At 36.3% G+C, this 21489-nt stretch overlaps 1 protein-coding gene across 1 annotated transcript; it reads left to right on the top strand.

Annotated features, from left to right (window-relative positions):
• Positions 1-1345: 1345 nt before the first annotated feature.
• On the top strand, positions 1346-8716 carry camk2n1 (calcium/calmodulin dependent protein kinase II inhibitor 1). Its single transcript, XM_057844984.1, has 2 exons — positions 1346-2115; positions 4667-8716. The coding sequence occupies exons 1-2, from the start codon at positions 1947-1949 to the stop codon at positions 4735-4737; spliced, it is 240 nt and encodes a 79-aa protein (XP_057700967.1). The 5' UTR covers positions 1346-1946; the 3' UTR covers positions 4738-8716.
• Positions 8717-21489: the final 12773 nt, after the last annotated feature.

Below are 21489 nucleotides of genomic sequence, written 5' to 3'. Positions count from 1 at the left end.
ACACAATAAAGCTTGTGGAGGACAATAAATAATGATGGTTCAACTATAGACCCTACCCACGTGACGTCACAACTCCTTCCTCCTGACTGGTGCCGCCCAATTGTCCGTCAACACATCATGTTTACCTGTTACAGCTACGTACATTCCTCCTATTTACAACGTGTTTTTCTGCTCGTTAACATTAATAATCAAAATGGTGAAGGCGTGTGTGGCGGTCGGTTGCAATAACAGAGAAGATAGACGGAGAGGACGGAGAGACTTGAAGTTCTACCGGATTCCGAGAGACCCGGAGAGAAGAGAGCGAGATGGGCTGCTGCAATTCGACGAGAAAACTGGGCTCCAAACGATTACCACAGATTATGTTGTAGTCATTTTATATCTGGTAAGATGCATTTAATATATATTTAGAGGGTTTTGGGCTGACAACCACAATTAAGATCATTGCTAGGCTAATCGCCGACAACATACACGTATGTATGTAGTGAGAGTGCTATCGCTAAACCATATAAACATTAAAAGCCCTAACTCCATTGACAAACGACATGAAATACATTAGACTTGACAGTGGATGTTAGCAATAACAAAAGATTTTGAATTGAAAATTTCGTAACTCACCTTTCCAAGCACAAGATAGATTCCTGCCGAATTTTCGTGGACGAGGACCTGTTTCACCCAACCAGCAACGAAGTATTTATAAGCCTCCAAGCTCTTAAAGTTTTTCAAACATTCGTGAGAATAGGCTGATTTTGTGTGGACAAGATAGTTGTACATATCAGGCTAGCTAGCAGATGTCAGGCAAATACGGCGGAGACAGCGGGTCGAAAAACATCGATTTAGGCATCAAATATGGATCTGGCAAATGGATAAACTGAAGCTTTTCCACATAACGCCTTTTATGCAACGCATCAAGTGAGTTTACGGCATCCGAAAGCACCGGGTCTTCCATGAAATGCATTATAAATTGCTCGATCAATTGAGACCATTGATAATACAGACACAAAATGACGGACAAGGGGGCGGAACCATACAGCGAGCACGTGATTTTGTGACGTCGGTGGGTAGGGTCTATACTAATTGAGTTAGTCCAGTTATAAAATTTATAAGGGAAGTACTTAATCATTGCTTAGTTGAATTTACTTAAAAAATTAAATGCAAATTGTTACAACAATTTTTTTAAGTAGAGCCAGTGGATTTTTTTTAGAGTGTATTTGAGAAATACTGCTGCAACGCTACCCTTACTTGAGTCCGTCCAGTTTTTGACTACTCTCCCCACCTCATGCCAAAGGTCAAATAATAACAATGCCGCCATCTACTGGTCTGACCCTCCAATAAACCGCAGAACGGTAACTAACCAAGTCAGTCTAATGCGATGACATTGTCGAGTGCATCTAACGTGTCAACCGGATTTCCCACAAACCAAATCCATTTGATTGCACGTCCTCGTGAGCGAAACCCGGTTTAAGACAGCGCAGAGGGTTTTCCCCTCCGTCCCGTCCCTCAAACGGCTCCCTCGTCAGGTCTCCCCGGGATCCGCGTTTTGCATCGCTCCTCTATTTACATCTCTCCCTCACATTTTCCGCGCAGAGGGCGCAACCACCACGACTCTCCATCACCCAACTAACACGGTTCGTCTTCTTTTTCGTCACTGGATTTTCAATAATGTTGGCCAAACTGCACAACTGGATGATTTGAGGACATTTCCACCGTGTCTCCTACCTGACGCACACACGTGCGTTGCGGGTAAACAACAAAAGGGCTCGATCGTGTCTGCGCCGTTTGTTGTTGTTGTTTTTTCTATCCCCTCTTCTTCTTGTTCATTTTGTTTATCGGAAATATTTTTTTCAACGTTTTCTGCTTGGAGCTTCGCGTTTAGTGCGCCTCGGGATTTTTTTTAGTTTAGTTTTTTTTTTTTTTTTTTTTTTTTTTGCGCAAAGACGCATCTGGAAATGTCGGAAGTGCTTCCTTTCAACGAAGAGAAAATGAGTCATTATGGAGATGAGGGCGACGAGGGACACCTTTCCTTCACTTGTCGCCTTCAAGACACCAACAACTTCTTCAATGGCTCGCAGAATAAACGTCCGCCGAAGCTGGGACAAATAGGCCGGAGCAAACGGGGTACATTTGTTATTATTTTTGCATATATATATATAGGGAATTAATGTGACAACGATAGACGTCTAATTCATCTCAAATTCTGAGAACTGACTGTAAATGCTTATTGACGACAATAGATCTATTTGGAGTGGACGTCTAGCGCCGTCAATGGAAGCCAATGAGTTCAATGTGATGACTGCGCCATTGGAGTGTGTGACACCGCATCCTGAATTATTGCATGCGCGTGTTTCATCTGTTATTGACAATGCAACAAAAGATGCGCAATGCTTATAAAATGTTCAGTGTCGTCTTCCCTGGATGAACGTTTTGCATGATAAGGCAAAATTCCATATTCATAATTCGAAAAATGTCTGTGCTGCTTTCCTGCTGGCGAATCCCAATGTTTGTGCATTGTGTTGCCATTTACAGACATGCGCGCTCGATATGCATGCATGCATGGCGACAACATACGTGCATATATAGGATCATTGAGGTTGTGCATCATCACGTATGCGTGGTTGCGTGTTCTATGCTTGTAATGCAGACGCATACATGCATTTGCGTGATATTTGATGGGTTTGCATGTAATGAAAAAGCTTCCATTTATAATATTCCTTTTTTTTTTTTTTTTTTTACCAATGGTGTTTCTTCCCAGTCAAGACCGTTTGACCCACCGACACTGCTCATACTAGGGCTGCAACTAACGGTTACTCTTATAATCGATTAATTGGACAAATAAACGATTAATAGGATAAATATAGCCTTTCTTCCAATTACCTTCATAATTTCACTTGAAGATGTTTTAGGCATTGTACTGACTAAGCCCTGTACCTAGTCAAGTACTGGCAGATAGTTAGTTTGTTATGACGTGCGACTAGGGCAGTTGAAGAAGCGAAGCATACATAGCAAGTCCATTTATCCTTTACAATAGTTTATCATAGACTTCATAATGTGACATGACATGGAAAACGGGGCCGATTCGTAGGGGGCCTATTTTCAAAAACTTCAAATATTTACAAAACCAAATCTGCTTCCGACCTGAAATCAAAACGGGCACCTACCTTAGCCATAAACAGTGGGGCAAATAAATATTTAGTCAACCACTAATTTTGCAAATTCTCCCACTTGAAAATATTAGAGAGGCCTGTAATTGTCAACATGAGTAAACCTCAACCATGAGAGACAGAATGTGGAAAATAAAACCCAGAAAATCACATTGTTTGATTTTTAAATAACTTATTTGCAAATCATGGTGGAAAAGAAATATTTGGTCTATACCAAAAGTTCATCTCAATACTTTGTTATATACCCTTTGTTGGCAATAACGGAGGCCAAACGTTTTCTGTAAGTATTCACAAGCTTTTCACACACTGTTGCTGGTATTTTGGCCCATTCCTCCATGCAGATCTCCTCTAGAGCAGTGGTGTTTTGGGGCTGTCGTTGGGCAATACGGACATTCAACTCCCTTCTCACCCCGTGGCGTCAAAATGATAACCAGAACGGGGAGCAAAAATCCCAGAACCACACGGGAGGACCTAGTGAATGACCTACAGAGAGCTGGGACCTCAATAACAAAGGCTACTATTGGTAACACAATGCGCCGCCAGGTACTCAAATCCTGCACTGCCAGACGTGTTCCCCTGCTGAAGAAAGTACACGTCCAGGCCCGTCTGCGGTTCGCCAGAGAACATTTGGATGATCCAGAAGAGGACTGGGAGAATGTGTTATGGTCAGATGAAACCAAAATAGAACTTTTTGGTAAAAAAACAGGTTCTCTTGTTTGGAGGAAAAAGAATACTGAATTGCACCATACCCACTGTGAAGCATGGGGTGGAAACATCATGCTTAGGGGCTGTTTTTCTGCAAAGGGACCAGGACGACTAATCTGTGTAAAAGAAAGAATTAATGGGGCCATGTATCGAGAGATTTTGTGTGAAAATCTCCTTCCGTCAGCAAGGGCATTGAAGATGAGACGTGAATGGGTCTTTCAGCATGACAATGATCCCAAACACACAGCCAGGGCAACAAAGGAGTGGCTTCGTGAGAAGCATTTCAAGGTCCTGGAGTGGCCTAGCCAGTCTCCAGATCTCAACCCCATAGAAAATCTGTGGAGGGAGTTGAAAGTCCGTGTTGCCCAACGACAGCCCCATAACATCACTGCTCTAGAGGAGATCTGCGTGGAGGAATGGGCCAAAATACCAGCAGCAGTGTGTGAAAAGCTTGTGAAGAGTTACAGAAAATGTTTGGCCTCCGTTATTGCCAACAAAGGGCACATAACAAAGTATTGAGATGAACTTTTCGTATTGACCAAATACTGTACTTCTTTTCCACCATGATTTGCAAATAAATTCTTTAAAAATAAAACAATGTGATTTTCTGTTTTTTTCCCGCACATTCTGTCTCTCATGGTTGAGGTTTACCCATGTTGACAATTACAGGCCTCTCTAATATTTTCAAGTGGGAGAACTTGCACAATTAGCTGTTGGCTAAATACTTATTTGCCTCACTGTATATTGTCACACCACTATTTGTTTGCCTCTCTTCCTGAACACTCTCCCCCTTCCGTCCACAGTTGTGATCGAAGACGAGGCCGGCGACGACGCGCTAAAAAATGGAACAGAGAAGACCCCGGCGGACGCTTAGAGGCCCTCCAGAAAGACACTCTTTGATTTTTTTTTTTTTTTTTTAATATATTTACCAGATGTAATCCAAAGACATTGTATATAAGCACTTTGTTTCCCGGGGCAGCAAGCAGCACTTCCAAACACCCTCCTCTTCAAGATGGCCGTCTGGGTGAGGCAGCAAGAGACTCTAAAAGAAGGGGTTTTGCCATAATTTCAAGAGCTGGAAAAACGATAGCGAAAAATCAGGGAGAGGATGCAGAAATGAATTTTCAATAAAAACAAAAGCACACGTTTCTGCTAGAAGTATATAAATCAGGGGTGTCAAATTGTTCTGTTGTCGCTCGTTCATACTGTACATACGAAAAGCACATGCTTTTATTTTGACGTCGGCAAATTCGTTCCCTCACAGTCAAAACTGGGCTTGGACGTCAAGCGCCATCGATGGCGGCCGATGAGTTGAGCTAAAAATGCCTCAAAATCAACAGGAAGTAACCATTAAAGTGCCCTAAAATCAACAGGAAATGATCCAGAATTTACAGGAAGTGACCTGTAAGTATCTTAAAATGACGTGGAAGTGACTCGAAATGAAGTCGTGGCCTGCCATTGACGACGATAGACATCCAATTTACCTTTACTGGAAGGATTGGCTTTGACACCCCTGCTTCAAATGATATGTAAACAGTGTTGCCAGATTGGTTTTTGATTGGTTTTAACAGTTGTGTGTCTATATGTTGGAAGTTCAGACACTTTGCTCTCATTGTATCTGGCATTTTAGCGCCTCACAGTGCACGGAGCTGTGAACTGCGTGCCGTTTCCGATAACATTTTAATTTTAAATACTAATTTGTGTCACCTTTTCCCCATTTTTTTTTGTAGATTTGCTTTTGACACCAATCTGAATAGTATTATTTTACCCAGAATGCACTTTGAATCGGCCGTAGAAAATATTGTCAAAGTTCGACAGTGATTTCAATGGACAAACATGTATTTGACGATTGATAATGAATACTCATATCATGATTGTTTATTTAAATGAACATAACACAATAATAATACCAGCTTACTTATTATGCTTTCTCCCATAACGAGCCCTCTACCATGTCTTCCGCTGATGATTTTTTAAACATTTCTGGTAATAATATCAAAATGACAGAAGTGTACTGCTGCCACTCAATACAAAACAAAACAAAAAAAAAAGTTCAGTATCACATTATAATGTAAAAACTTGATAACCATCATGTAAAAACGTTCTAATTATATAAAAATGTAATACTATCATGTAAGAACGTGGTCATTATCATGTAAAAACGTGGATTTTATGTAAAATCATGCTTATGATCATGTAAATACATGGTAACTATAATGTAAAAACCTGATAACAATCATATAAAAACATGATAGTTGTCATGTCATCACATGATAATAATCATATAAACATGTGAAAACTATCATGTAATACATGATAATTATCATATAAAAATGTGAAAACTATCATGTAATACATGATACTTATCATGTAAAAATGTGATAATGAATTTAAAACGTAATAATTATGTAAAAAAAACAACCTAATACTATCATGGAAGAACGTGTAAAAACGTGATGACTATCATTTTAAAACGAGATCATTATCATGTAAAAACATTATAGTAATAAAAAATGTGAAAACGTTTATGTAATACATGACAATTATGTAAAAATGTGATAATGATCTAAAATGTTATAACTATGTAAAAACGTGATATCATCATGTAATGTAAGAACATGGTAATTATCATGTAAAAACGTGGTATGTATCATGTAATAACGTGGTAATTATTATGTAAAAACATGATTATTATCAAGTAAAGATATAACTGTAAAAACGTCATAATTATGATGTAATAACGTTATAATAATCATAATAATGTGAAAAATATCATGTAATACATGATAATTATCATGTAAGAATGTGCTATCACTTTTTCACATGATAGCTATCACATTTTCACATAATAGCTATCAGGTTTTCACATGATAGTTATCACGTTTTACATGATAGTTATCATGTTTTTACAAGATAGTTATCACATTTTCACATGCTAATTTTCACATTTTCATATGATAAATATAACATTTTTACATGATATATCACGTTTTTAATGATACATTTTCCCATAATGCTATCATGTTTTCACATGATAGTTATCATGTTTTCACATGATAGTATCACATTTTCACATAATAGCTGTTACATTTTAACATGGAAGTTTTCACGTTTTTACATGATAAATATCTCGTTATCACGTTATCACTCAGATAGTTGTCATGTTCTTACAAGATAGGTATCAGGTTTTTACATGATTGTTGTCACGTTTCTACATGATAGTATTCACATTTTCACATGATAGCTCTCTTTTTCACGTGATAGCTGTCACATTTTTTTACATGATAGTTGTCACGATTTTACATGAATGTTACCATGCTTTCACATGGTAGCTGTCATGTTTTCACTTGACCTTCACGTTTTTACATGATAGTTTTTACATTTTAAATGATAGTTATCACATTTTTACATGTTAATTATCACGATTTTACATGATAGTTATCCCGTTTTTACATGATTGCTCTCAAGTCTTGACATGTTAGCTATTACGTTTTCACATGAAAGTGATCAAGTTTTTACATGATCGTTATCATGTTATCACATGATAGTTACATTTTTAATGATAGTTATCAAGTTTTCACATGATAGCTATCATGTTTTTACATGATAATTATCACATTTTTACATGCTAGTTTTCATGTTTTCACATGATAGTTATCCAGTTTTCATATGATAATTATCACACTTTTACATGATATTGATCACGTTTCACATGATAGCTGTCCCGTTTTTACATGGTAGTTTTCACATTTTTACATGAAAGTTTTTTTGTTTTTTTTAACAGTTTATGATAGTTTTCACGTTTTTTCATGATAATTTTCATGTCATGTTTTTTTGTGTGTGGCAGTAATACGCTTCCATACAAAATATAGATTGCATTGTATAAGGGAAACGTCGAATCTTGAACTGGAAACAGCCTTTCCCATCTGGCAACCCTGTCTATATAATTACTCTATGTTTGTACATAGGAAATTGCACAATTTTGCTATTTATTTGTCTTCATTTGGGGGGGGGGGGACATTGTGTTTTGCAGTGAATTTACACCCGTTTGTTGTTTTTGTATGTGGAACTTAATTCTCGATGTTGCCTGTTTTTGTTTGTAATTTGTTTTTTTTAAATCTATTTTGCAGCTGATGTTATTTACTGTATTATTGATGAGCTTTTGGGCTTGATATGACTGTACACACCCTATTGATCAAATATTTATATTGCATTGTGCATCATTGTGTGTGTGCGTGTGTGTGCCAAACCTCAAGAGGTATATACACTAAGCTGCACTGGACCAAGCTGTTTATTTTTTGTGCTTTTAAATGGACTCCTGTTTGTTGTTGTTTTTTAGGGCTAACACTTACTACCAACTCATGCATGGCGAATTTGAAAATCATGCATGCCCAGCAGCAGAACTTCTGAAACTCATGTGTATTCTTGAAGCACCTCGTGAAACAGCTTTGAATGACTTAACCTCAAGCAACAGTCTCCATGCTGTACTGTATCACTTACTTGTACAGTGGCCTCATATCTTGTAATAAAGGTGATAATGAAATATTTACTGTTTTAATGAACGGTGAGGTGGATTTTTTTTTTTAATGTTTACAAGTGTAGCAAAAACAGAAAAGTCTAGTTTTATATGATGAGGCGACACAGACTTCAGATGAGTTGCTTGTACTGTTGATATGAAGTTTTGTTTTCCACTGTGAAAAAGTAGCATCACGTTCCTGTGAACGATCTGAAGGCGTGGAGAGCGGGATGAGAATGAGTAAACAATAAAGAGGAATTAAAAACACTGTTTTAGGCTTTGTTTTTAAATGTGGATATTGGGTTGCAAATGGCAACTAGAAAATTGTGATTGTGAATTGTGACGGCACTGTCGGGATGATTATTAAGGTTATCATGTTCGGATTTTACTTCCATACTTATTTTGGGTAATTTTATAAATGACGTTCCAAGGATATGTTTTTGAACTTGACATTAAATTGGTCCTTCGAGCCGGATTGCAACATACCCGTAGTTCCCAGAGGCTGAAACTACATCCAGTCAAGTCCGTGCATGGCCTCGGTTTGCGAAGGTACCGGCATCACCGCCGCATCTGGGGCCCGAGGGTTGAAGCAAAGCCAAAGGACTGAAGGCATCTCAAGGTAGGAACATAGACTTCATAATGTATTGAATGGACACGAGGCCTGGGGTCGATTAATAGGGGGCCTATTTCCGTCAAAGCTGACCGAGTGGAAACACAGACAAAGAGCTTTTTCTGTTGAAAATTCTTGTTAATAAATGCTTAAATCCTTGAATTCTTTATGGATATGAATGTAAAACAGTCTCGATTTTTGGTTAATAGCCCCCAAAAAAACGTGCGGTTAACATTTATTTTATGTAAATATTGCGAACTTTGATGCTAGTCAGTAAGCTAATGTAGCTGCGGCCTTATGAAAACAAAGAGCTTTTTCCGTTGAAAATTCTTGTGAATAAATGCTTAAATCGCTGAATTCTTTATAAATATAGATGTAAAACAGTCTTGATTTTTGGTTAAAATAAGAAATTACCACAGCAGTTAGCATTTATTTTACTTAAATATTGTGAACTACGATGCTAGTCAGTAAGCAAATGTAGCTGCGGCCTTATGAAAACAAAGAGCTTTTTCCGCTGAAAATTCTTCTGGATAAATGCTTAAATCCCTGAATTCTTTATAGGTATGGACGTAAAACATTCTCGATTCTTGGTTGAAAGCAAAAAAAACAACAACAACCACAGTTAGCATTTATTTTACGTAAATATTGCGAACTATGATGCTAGTCAGTATGCAAATGTAGCTGCGGCCTTATGAAAACAAAGAGCTTTTTCCGTTGAAAATTCTTGTGAATAAAATGAATGCTTAAATCCCTGAATTCTTTATGGATATGGATGTAAAACAGTCTCGATTTTTGGTTAGTAGCCCCCCCCCAAATAACCTGCGGTTAGCATTTATTTTGTGTAAATATTGCGGACTATGATGCAAGTCAGTAAGCTAATGTAGCTGCGGCCTTATGAAAACAAAGAGGTTTTTCTGTTGAAAATTCTTGTGAATAGATGCTTAAATCGCTGAATTCTTTATAAATATGGACGTAAAACAGTCTTGATTTTTGGTTAAAATAAGAAATTACCACCGCAGTTAGCATTTATTTTACATAAATATTGTGAACTACGATGCTAGTCAGTAAGCAAATGTAACTGCGGCCTTATAAAAACAAAGAGCTTTTTCCGTTGAAAATTCTTTGGGATAAATGCTTAAATCCCTGAATTCTTTATAGATATGGACGTAAAACAGTCTCGATTCTTGGTTGAAAGTAAAAAAACAACAACCGCAGTTAGCATTTATGAAACGTAAATATTGCGAGCTATGATGTTAGTCAGTATGCAAATGTACCTGCGACTTTATTAAAACAAAGAGCTTTTTCCATTGAAAATTCTTCTGAATAAATGCTTAAATCCCTGAATTCTTTATGGATACGGATGTAAAACAGTCTCAATTTTTGGTTAATAGCCCCCCCCCAAAAAAACGTGCGGTTAGCATTTATTTTATGTAAATATTGCGAACTTTGATGCTAGTCAGTAAGCTAATGTAGCTGCGACTTTATTAAAACAAAGAGCTTTTTCTGTTGAAAATTCTTCTGAATAAATGCTTAAATCCCTGAATTCTTTATGGATACGGATGTAAAACAGTCTTGATTTTTGGTTAAAATAAGAAATTACCACCGCAGTTAGCATTTATTTTGCATAAATATTGTGAACTACGATGCTAGTCAGTAAGCAAATGTAGCTGCGACCTTATGAAAACAAAGAGCTTTTTCCGTTGAAAATTCTTTGGGATAAATGCTTAAATCCCTGAATTCTTTATAGATATGGACGTAAAACAGTCTCGATTCTTGGCTGAAAGCAAAAAAACAACAACCGCAGTTAGCATTTATTAAACGTAAATATTGCGAGCTATGATGCTAGTCAGTATGCAAATGTAGCTGCGACTTTATTAAAACAAAGAGCTTTTTCTGTTGAAAATTCTTCTGAATAAATGCTTAAATCCCTGAATTCTTTATGGATACGGATGTAAAACAGTCTCGATTTTTGGTTAATAGCCCCCCCAAAAAACGTGCGGTTAGCAGTTATTTTATGTAAATATTCCGAACTTTGATGCTAGTCAGTAAGCTAATGTAGCTGCGGCCTTATGAAAACAAAGAGCTTTTTCCGTTGAAAATTCTTGTGGATAAATGCTTAAATCGCTGAATTCTTTATAAATATGGACGTAAAACAGTCTTGGTTTTTGGTTAAAATAAGAAATTACCACCACAGTTAACATTTATTTTACGTAAATATTGTGAACTACGATGCTAGTCAGTAAGCAAATGTAGCTGCGGCCTTATGAAAACATAGAGCTTTTTCCGTTGAAAATTCTTGTGAATAAATGCTTAAATCGCTGAATTCTTTATAAATATGGACGTAAAACAGTCTTGATTTTTGGTTAAAATAAGAAATTACCACCGCAGTTAGCATTTATTTTACATAAATATTGTGAACTACGATGCTAGTCAGTAAGCTAATGTAGCTGCGGCCTTATGAAAACATAGAGCTTTTTCCGTTGAAAATTCTTGTGAATAAATGCTTAAATCGCTGAATTCTTTATAAATATGGACGTAAAACAGTCTTGATTTTTGGTTAAAATAAGAAATTACCACCGCAGTTAGCATTTATTTTACATAAATATTGTGAACTACGATGCTAGTCAGTAAGCAAATGTAACTGCGGCCTTATGAAAACAAAGAGCTTTTTCCGTTGAAAATTCTTTGGGATAAATGCTTAAATCCCTGAATTCTTTATAGATATGGACGTAAAACAGTCTCGATTCTTGGTTGAAAGGAAAAAAACAACAACCGCAGTTAGCATTTATTAAACGTAAATATTGCGAGCTATGATGCTAGTCAGTATGCAAATGTAGCTGCGACTTTATTAAAACAAAGAGCTTTTTCCGTTGAAAATTCTTCTGAATAAATGCTTAAATCCCTGAGTTCTTTATGGATACGTATGTAAAACAGTCTCGATTTTTGGTTAATAGCCCCCCAAAAAAACGTGCGGTTAGCATGTATTTTATGTAAATATTGCGAACTTTGATGCTAGTCAGTAAGCTAATGTAGCTGCGGCCTTATGAAAACAAAGAGCTTTTTCCGTTGAAAATTATTGTGAATAAATGCTTAAATCGCTGAATTCTTTATAAATATGGACGTAAAACAGTCTTGATTTTTGGTTAAAATAAGAAATTACCACCGCAGTTAGCATTTATTTTACGTAAATATTGTGAACTACGATGCTAGTCAGTAAGCAAATGTAGCTGCGGCCTTATGAAAACAAAGAGCTTTTTCTGTTGAAAATTCTTGTGGATAAATACTTAAATCCCTGAATTCTTTATAGATATGGACGTAAAACAGTCTCGATTCTTGGTTGAAAGGAAAAAAACAACAACCGCAGTTAGCGTTTATTAAACGTAAATATTGCGAGCTATGATGCTAGTCAGTATGCAAATGTAGCTGCGACTTTATTAAAACAAAGAGCTTTTTCCGTTGAAAATTCTTCTGAATAAATGCTTAAATCCCTGAATTCTTTATGGATACGTATGTAAAACAGTCTCGATATTTGGTTAATAGCCCCCCAAAAAAACGTGCGGTTAGCATGTATTTTATGTAAATATTGCGAACTTTGATGCTAGTCAGTAAGCTAATGTAGCTGCGGCCTTATGAAAACAAAGAGCTTTTTCCGTTGAAAATTATTGTGAATAAATGCTTAAATCGCTGAATTCTTTATAAATATGGACGTAAAACAGTCTTGATTTTTGGTTAAAATAAGAAATTACCACCGCAGTTAGCATTTATTTTACGTAAATATTGTGAACTACGATGCTAGTCAGTAAGCAAATGTAGCTGCGGCCTTATGAAAACAAAGAGCTTTTTCTGTTGAAAATTCTTGTGGATAAATACTTAAATCCCTGAATTCTTTATAGATATGGACGTAAAACAGTCTCGATTCTTGGTTGAAAGGAAAAAAACAACAACCGCAGTTAGCGTTTATTAAACGTAAATATTGCGAGCTATGATGCTAGTCAGTATGCAAATGTAGCTGCGACTTTATTAAAACAAAGAGCTTTTTCCGTTGAAAATTCTTCTGAATAAATGCTTAAATCCCTGAATTCTTTATGGATACGGATGTAAAACAGTCTCGATTTTTGGTCAATAGCCCCCCCAAAAAACGTGCGGTTAGCATGTATTTTATGTAAATATTGCGAACTTTGATGCTAGTCAGTAAGCTAATGTAGCTGTGGCCTTATGAAAACAAAGAGCTTTTTCCGTTGAAAATTATTGTGAATAAATGCTTAAATCGCTGAATTCTTTATAAATATGGACGTAAAACAGTGTTGATTTTTGGTTAAAATAAGAAATTACCACCGCAGTTAGCATTTATTTTACGTAAATATTGTGAACTACGATGCTAGTCAGTAAGCAAATGTAGCTGCGGCCTTATGAAAACAAAGAGCTTTTTCTGTTGAAAATTCTTTGGGATAAATGCTTAAATCCCTGAATTCTTTATAGATATGGACATAAAACAGTCTCGATTCTTGGTTGAAAGCATAAAAACAACAACCGCATTTAGCATTTATTAAACGTAAATATTGTGAACTATGACGCTAGTCAGTATGCAAATGTAGCTGCGACTTTATTAAAACAAAGAGCTGTTTCCGTTGAAAATTCTTCTGAATAAATGCTTAAATCCCTGAATTCTTTATGGATACGGATGTAAAACAGTCTCGATATTTGGTTGAAAGCATTTATTTTACGCCCTCTATATATACTGTTAAAAAAAATAAAAAAAAAACACTCAAAGAAACTTGAAACATAGTATAGTATTTAAGCAATGCTTAATACCTGGTTGGAAAGTTTAAATACAGTGGTATGAAAAAGTATCTCAACCTTTTGGAATGTCTCACATTTCTGCATAAAATCACCATCACATGTGATCTGTGTTAAAAATCACACAGATGAAAAAACAGTGTCTGCTTGAACTAAAACCACCCAAACATTTACATGTTTTTATATTTTAATGAGGATAGTATGTAAACAATGACAGAATGGGGAAAATAACTAAGTGAACCATCACATTTCATATTTTGTGGTCCCCCATTTGGGAGCAATAACTTCAACCAGAGGCTTCCTGTAGCTGCAGATCAGTCTGGCTCATCGATCAGGACTAATCTTGGCCCATTCTTCTCAACAAAACTGCTGTAGTTCAGTCAGATTCCTGGGATGAATCGCTGCCTTTAGGTCATGCCACAGCATCTCAATGGGGTTCAAGTCTGACTTTGACTTGGGTACTCCAGATCAGGGCCGGCCCAGCCTATAAGCAGATTATGCAGCTGCTTAGGGCCCCTGACCACTAGGGGGGCCCCAATCTGGCAATTGTTTAATTTATATTCTATTTTGTTTACTACAGTTTGCTTTATTTGACTTTTGATACTTGATTACAAGCTTAAAAAGATAAAAGTTCTTCCTTAACTTCTTTCTTTCCTCTTTTAGAAAAAGGTTTGGCGCTATCTTCTGTAAGTACTGACAATCATTTGGGGTGAGAAGTTTGAAGTATGCAGTGCAACAAAATCTGATTAATATACAAAATATGGACGTATGGGTTGGATTGCATGTATTGGTTTCACAGTACTCTGTGACGAAATGGTGGGCCAAAAATATGGGCCCCTTTGCATTATTTTGCTAGGGCCCCAAAATGGCCTGGGCCGGCCCTGCTCCATATCATGTATTTTGTTCTTCTGAAACCATTCTGAAGTCGATTTACTTCATTGTTTTGGATCATTGTCTTGTTGCAGCATCCATCCTCTTTTTAGCTTCAACACGCCTGACAGACGGCCTCAGGTTTTCCAGCAAAATATCCTGCAAAACTTATGAATTCATTCTTCCATTCATGATTGCAAGTTGTCCAGGCCCTGAGGTAGCAAAACAGCCCCAAATCATGATGCTCCCTCCACAAACCTTCACAGTGGGGATGAGGTGTTGATGTTGTTCAGCTGTTCCATTTTTCCTCCGCACATGACTTTGTGTGTTACTCCCAAACAATTCAACTATGGTTTCATCAGTCCACAAAATATTTTGCCAAAACAATTTTTTTAGACAGCAGTGGCTTCCTCTGTGGAGTCTTTTCATAAACACCATTCTTGGCCATAGTTTTACATATAGTTGATGTGTGCACAGAGATATTGGACTGTGCCAATGACTTCTGTAAGTCTTAAGCACACACTCTAGGGTTCTTTTTTACCTCTCTGAGAATTCTGCGCTGAACTCTTGGCGTAATTTTTGGTGGACGGCCACTCCTCGGGAGAGAAGCAACAGTGCCAAAACTCTCTCAATTTGTGGACAACTTCTCTGACTGTCGATTGATGAACATCTAGACTTTTAGAGATGCTTTTGTATCCTTACCCAGCCTCATACAAATCAACAATCCTTGATCGCAGGTCTTCAGACAGCTCTTTTGACTGAGCCATGAAGCACATCAGACAATGCTTCTCATCAAGACAATTCTTACTAGATGTGTGTTTTATAGTGGGCATGGCAGCTATAAATCACTCACCGGTGATTGGGCACACACTTGACTTAAAATGTTTGGTAAAAAATTGGTTTCAATTGTTCTCTAAGTCTCCATGGGCAGGGGGTTCACTTACTTAGTTTCCCCCTTCTGTCATTGTTTGCATGCTAATCTCATTAAAATATGAAAACCTATAAATGTTTGAGTGGTTTTAGTTGAAGCAGACACTGTTTTTTCATCTGTGTGATTTTGACAAAGATCAGATCACATTTGATGGTGATTTTATGCAGATATGTGAAAAATTTCAAAAGGTTCCGATGATTTTGCTTGTTCAATGAATGAAGATTTAGGTTACAATAATCAACTTCTCTATAAAACTAGTAGCAACCAGTTTTATCCTGTATGCTGAAGAAGAAAGACGTTGAAGGGAAAAGTTACCTTTCTCGCATGCACCATATAACTGTTTCCATTACTCTAACACATGTAATATATTAAATCAGGAAATAGTATCACTTCTCATATTTACTGTAGGACTGTTTGTATTACTCTAACACACCTGATATAAAATAAATAGCACTTACACCATAGTTTAATGAAAAGAAGCAGAATAGAGGGCATAACAGATACACAACGCCATCTTATCACAGAAGCCCAACGCGTCATGAGCAAGACTGATGCACCAACTCTTGCAATCAGTTCTCCCGGGAAAGAGCAGGGCGCTCTGTCCTAAAACAAGTAGCATCGGAGAGCACCCTCGCCCAACCAGGATAACACGTTGATAGCGCGGGCACCTTGGACGGCAAGACTTGTGTCGGTCGCCGTGGCAACCATGTCCCAGCCACGACGGATGACGCATGAACCTGACCTGCCACAGAGGGATGATCCCAAGACAACATCCAGCCACGCCTTCGGCCCGGCCCACTCCACCGCAGCTTTCAAAAAGAACTGACCCTGGATCCAGCAGGGTCTCTCCGTCGTCTGTTTTTGCCTTGTTTTTGACCATTGTCGACGAATAAATTGTCAACCTGTTTTCGATGATCCTTCTTCAAACTTTTGGAACATGGAGTCAGTACAAAGGGTTAACACGGGAGTGAACACGCGGAATGTTGGCCCTTCCGGCCGGCTCATGGGAGTGGTGCCAGCGGAACACTCATTTCGTTTGGCTGTCGCTGTCGGCTTAGCCGGGGGGCCAAATTCCTTCAATATAGGAGAAGCTGCAGATGTCTGATAAATGATTTGCGCAATTATGTTGCTAAAATGAGCGATCTGTTTATACTCATATATGAATTACACTTACTTGATTTTTGAGTGTGTACCTGTATACATTTTTGCCATTTCAGATTGGAAATCAAGAGAAGTGAATGGAGTTTTTTTGTGCTATTGAAATGAATGGCCAATAGGTTCATTAGAAATGAATGGGAAATTTCGGCCATTAGAAATGAACAGGCATATTTATGGCAAATATTGCCCGAACTGCTTTTGGCAAAAAACGTGTACAACTTTTGCTGCCCTTTCACATCTTGAATTTTTTATGTTTAAATGATGTGATTTGGACAAATAGTGCCCCCCCCCCCCACATTTAAAAAAAAAAAAAAAAAAAAATCACTTTTTTTTTGACAAATAGTATGTCATTATTGAAATTGAACTGCAAACTTCCAGATTAAGGACTGCTATAAAGCATTATCCTTGAAGTGTGCAGTCTCTCATCCCGTGAGTTGCCGCAGTAGTAAGCGTGGCGATCGTCACGGTTGACTGCCGTCTTGCGAGAAGCGACCACTTCGGCGGGATAATGTGGTCACGCCACATAGTGAATAGGAGGTATGAAGAGATGAAAGAGCGGGGAACATTCCATTATAGATAGAGATGCTATCAAACGGGAAGCTCGGTCGGGGAAAACACTGCAGCAAGGTGCATCTGTTGCCATGGTAGCTCGGGCGGCCGCTTTCATGTCTGTCAAGAAGAGGAGGAGAGACGAGCAAGATGTTAGTCTGGCTCACGGTCGGAGCTGAGACAGTCGCCTGTACGTACAGTACGCGTTCCCTTAGCGCATCGCAGCAGATGCCGCACGCTGACGTCGATTCGTCACACGACATGAATCATTTAGAGTTGGAAATGTCACGTCTCATCAGTGTTGCTTATGCCTCAGTGCCCCCTTGCACCTTTTGCATCTAGATGCCCGTGAACTAAAGAAGCACTGGAGGACAATTGAGATTGAAGAATGCAAACATACTTTTTATTGATGGTCGCTTTGCATGTCATGCAAAAGCGACCATCTAGAACATTGCTTTATTTTTTTTTTTCAATGTCATTTCTTGGGCATGCCACCAATGGCGGTTCAAGCCTAAAAGATGCTTTGTACCCCCCCCTCCCCTGCCGCCCCCCCAAAAAAAACCATTGCAAAAGCCAACAACGGTTCACCCACAATTTTAGATTTTACCATTATTGATATATGATAGTTTTCACATTTATACATGATCATTTTCATTTTTCCACAATTATCACATTTTACATGATCATTTTCACATTTTACATGATAGTTATCAAGTTCTTATATTATGATGATCTTGTTTTTACATAATTATCACATTTTTATATGATAATTATCATTTTTACATGATAGCTATCACGTTTTTACATGATATTCATCAGTTTTTACATTATAATGATCATGTTTTTACATAATTATTACGTTTTTATATGGTGATTTTCATTTCTCCATGAGAATTTTCACGATTTTACATAATTATCATGTTTTTACATAATTGTCACATTTTACATGAATTTTCACGTTTTTACATTAGAATTATATATATATTTTTTTACAGAATTATTGTTTTTGTACAATCGTTATCACATTTTTACATAATTAGCACATTTTACATGATCATTTTTACATTTAACATGATAGTTATTAATTTTTTATATTATGATTTTGTTTTTACATAATTATCACATTTTTATATGATAACTATTATATTTTACATGATAATTATCACGTTTTTACATGATAGTTGTCACATCATGTTTTTACATTGTAACGATCATGTTTTTACATAATTATTACGTTTTTATATGGTAATTATCATCTTTCTCCATGAGAATTTTCACGATTTTACATAATTATCATGTTTTTACATAATTGTCGCATTTTACATGACACTTTTCACGTTTTTACATGAGAATTATCTATTTTTTAAGCAGAATTATTGTACGATTGTTATCACATTTTTACATCATAATGTCTTTATAAAATTATTACGTTTTTATATGGTAGTTCGGTTTTTAGATGATAATCAATTTTTTATTATGATGATCTTGTTTTTACATAATTATCACATTTTTATATGATAATTATCATGTTTTACATGATGATTATTACGTTTTTACATGATAGTTATCACATCATGTTTTTACATTATAACGATCTTGTTTTTACGTAATTATTATGTTTTTATATGGTAATTATCATCTTCCTCCATGACAATTTTCATGATTTTACATAATTAGCATGTTTTTACATAATTGTCACATTTTACATGACAGTTTTCACGTTTATACATGATAGTTATCACATTTTTATATTATAATGATTATATTTTTACATGTTACATTTTGATTTGATAATGATGAGGTTTTAACATGGTAATTTTCACTTTTTTTTTTACATAATTAGCATGTTTTTACATAATTGTCACATTTTACATGACAGTTTTCACGTTTTTACACGATAGTTATCACATTATTGTGTGATAATTATCAGGTTTTTACATTACGATGTTTCTGCATAATTGTTAAATTTTATTATATGATCATTATGTTTTTACATGATAAACATCATGCTTTTACATAATAGTTTTCATACTTTTACATGAGAATTATTATGTTTTTACATGAGAATTATCACGTTTTCTTCATAATTATTATGTTTTGGTATGATAATTATCACGGTCTTACATTATAACGTTTTTACATAATTATTACGTTTCATATGGTAGTTATTTTTTTACATGATAATCCTGATTTTACATGATAGTTTTCACGTTTTTACATAATAGCTGTCACAGTTTTACGTGTTAATTATCACGTTTTTACGTGATTGTTGTCACATTTTTACATGAAAACGCGACCATCTTTCTTTGCCACACCGCCAGTGGCAGACTGTGGCCCTGGGCAAAAAGACACATTGGCACCCCCCCTCCCCAAAACCCATCACCAAAAAACCAACAACGGTTGACCGGCAAAATACACCACATGAAGATTACTAAGTACAACCCAAACTGTTCAGATTGATTTATTCAGACTGCAAAAGAGCCATCCAGTTTCTGGATGGGCTTAGTATCAGTTTTTTGCCGCCAGTCTGAACAAGGCCATAGAGAAGCATTTGGATTCCAGTCTTCTCCAAGAGAGACCTCACTCTCACCGAGGAAACAGCTGGAATGTTGCGTAATGGGCAGTAGGGACAAAATAGCCCTTAGCCCTTTTGAAGAATCTGAGACGAGATTAGGTAGACTTTCCGTTTGGCCGTTCACTTCCATTGACGATCTTTAATCGGCTGTGCTCATTTATCTTATCGGGGCCAAAGAGCTTCGAGGCTGAACAATTTCAATTCCTTAATAATTTATAGATGCGGGGCAGTCAAATTGCATATCAATAATGTAGAGGGGTTCAGTACAATGTTGATACAAAACACCCTTAGCTCATTCATGCTCAAGATCTGCAGATATACATATGTACAATGTTTGGTCCTACGTGATCAGGTGATGGCATTAGGCAGTAAACTGACATTTCTTAGGAGTTTATTTCTGTGGGAATGTTAGCATTTTTAACGTCCACCTTTTATGTTTGCTTAGATGAGAACATGTGAAGTAGAAAATGCAATTTCTGGGGAGATTGCGATGTTAGCTTTGGTTTGGCAGGTAAACCCCATAACTACCATGTAGTAATGTGATAATATACGTTGTAAAAACGTGATCACTATCATGTAAGAATGTGATACGATCATATAAAAATGTGATTTTATCATGTAAAAATGTAATACTATCAAGCAAAAACATGATAACTATCAAGTAAGAAGTAAACATGATAATTATCACGTAAAAACGTGATAACTATCATGTGAGAACTAGGGCTGTCAAACGATTAACATTTTTAATCGAGTTAATCACAGCTTAAAAATTAATTAATACTATCATGTAAAAACGGGATAGTATTATTTAAAGACATGATAGTTTTCTTGTAAAAACGTGATACCATAATATAAAATATGTATCATATAAAAATGTGATAATTATCATGTAAAAACATGATACTATCATGTAAGAATGAGATACTGTCATGTAAAAATGTTAAAATTATCACGTAAAAACTAGGGTTGTCAAACGATTAAAATTTTTAATCGCGTTAATCACAGCTTAAAAATTAATTAATCGTAATTAATCGCGATTCAAACCATTTCTAAAATATGCCATATTTTTCTGTAAATTATTTTTGGAATGGAAAGATAAGACACAAGACGGATATATACATTCAACATACTGTACATTAAGTACTGTATTTGTTTATTATAACAATAAATCAACAAGATGGCATTAACATTAACATTCTGTTAAGGCGATCCATGGACAGAAAGACTTGTAGTTCTTAAAAGATAAATGTTAGTACAAGTTATAGAAATTGTATATTAAAACCCCTCTTAGTGTTTTCGTTTTAATAAAATTTGTAAAATTTTCAATCGAAAAATAAACTAGTAGGTCGCCATTGTTGATGTCAATAATTACACAATGCTCATGCGTGCTGAAGCCCATAAAATCAGTCGCACCAACGCGCCAGCAGATGGCGATAAAACTCCAAAAAACACAAGTAACAAGTGCACATAACCCTGTGCTGTCATTTTAATCTGTATGAGCGGGGCATGTGCGTTAATTGCGTCAAATATTTTAACGTGATTAATCAAAAAAATTAATTACCGCCAGTTAACGCGATAATTTTGACAGCCCTAGTAAAAACGTGATAATCATCATGTGAA

Source organism: Corythoichthys intestinalis, chromosome 9, assembly GCF_030265065.1.
Source record: "Corythoichthys intestinalis isolate RoL2023-P3 chromosome 9, ASM3026506v1, whole genome shotgun sequence".
Classification (NCBI taxonomy): domain Eukaryota; kingdom Metazoa; phylum Chordata; class Actinopteri; order Syngnathiformes; family Syngnathidae; genus Corythoichthys; species Corythoichthys intestinalis.
The sequence above is the reverse complement of the archived record's forward strand: the minus strand, read 5'-3'. Positions and strand labels throughout refer to the sequence as shown.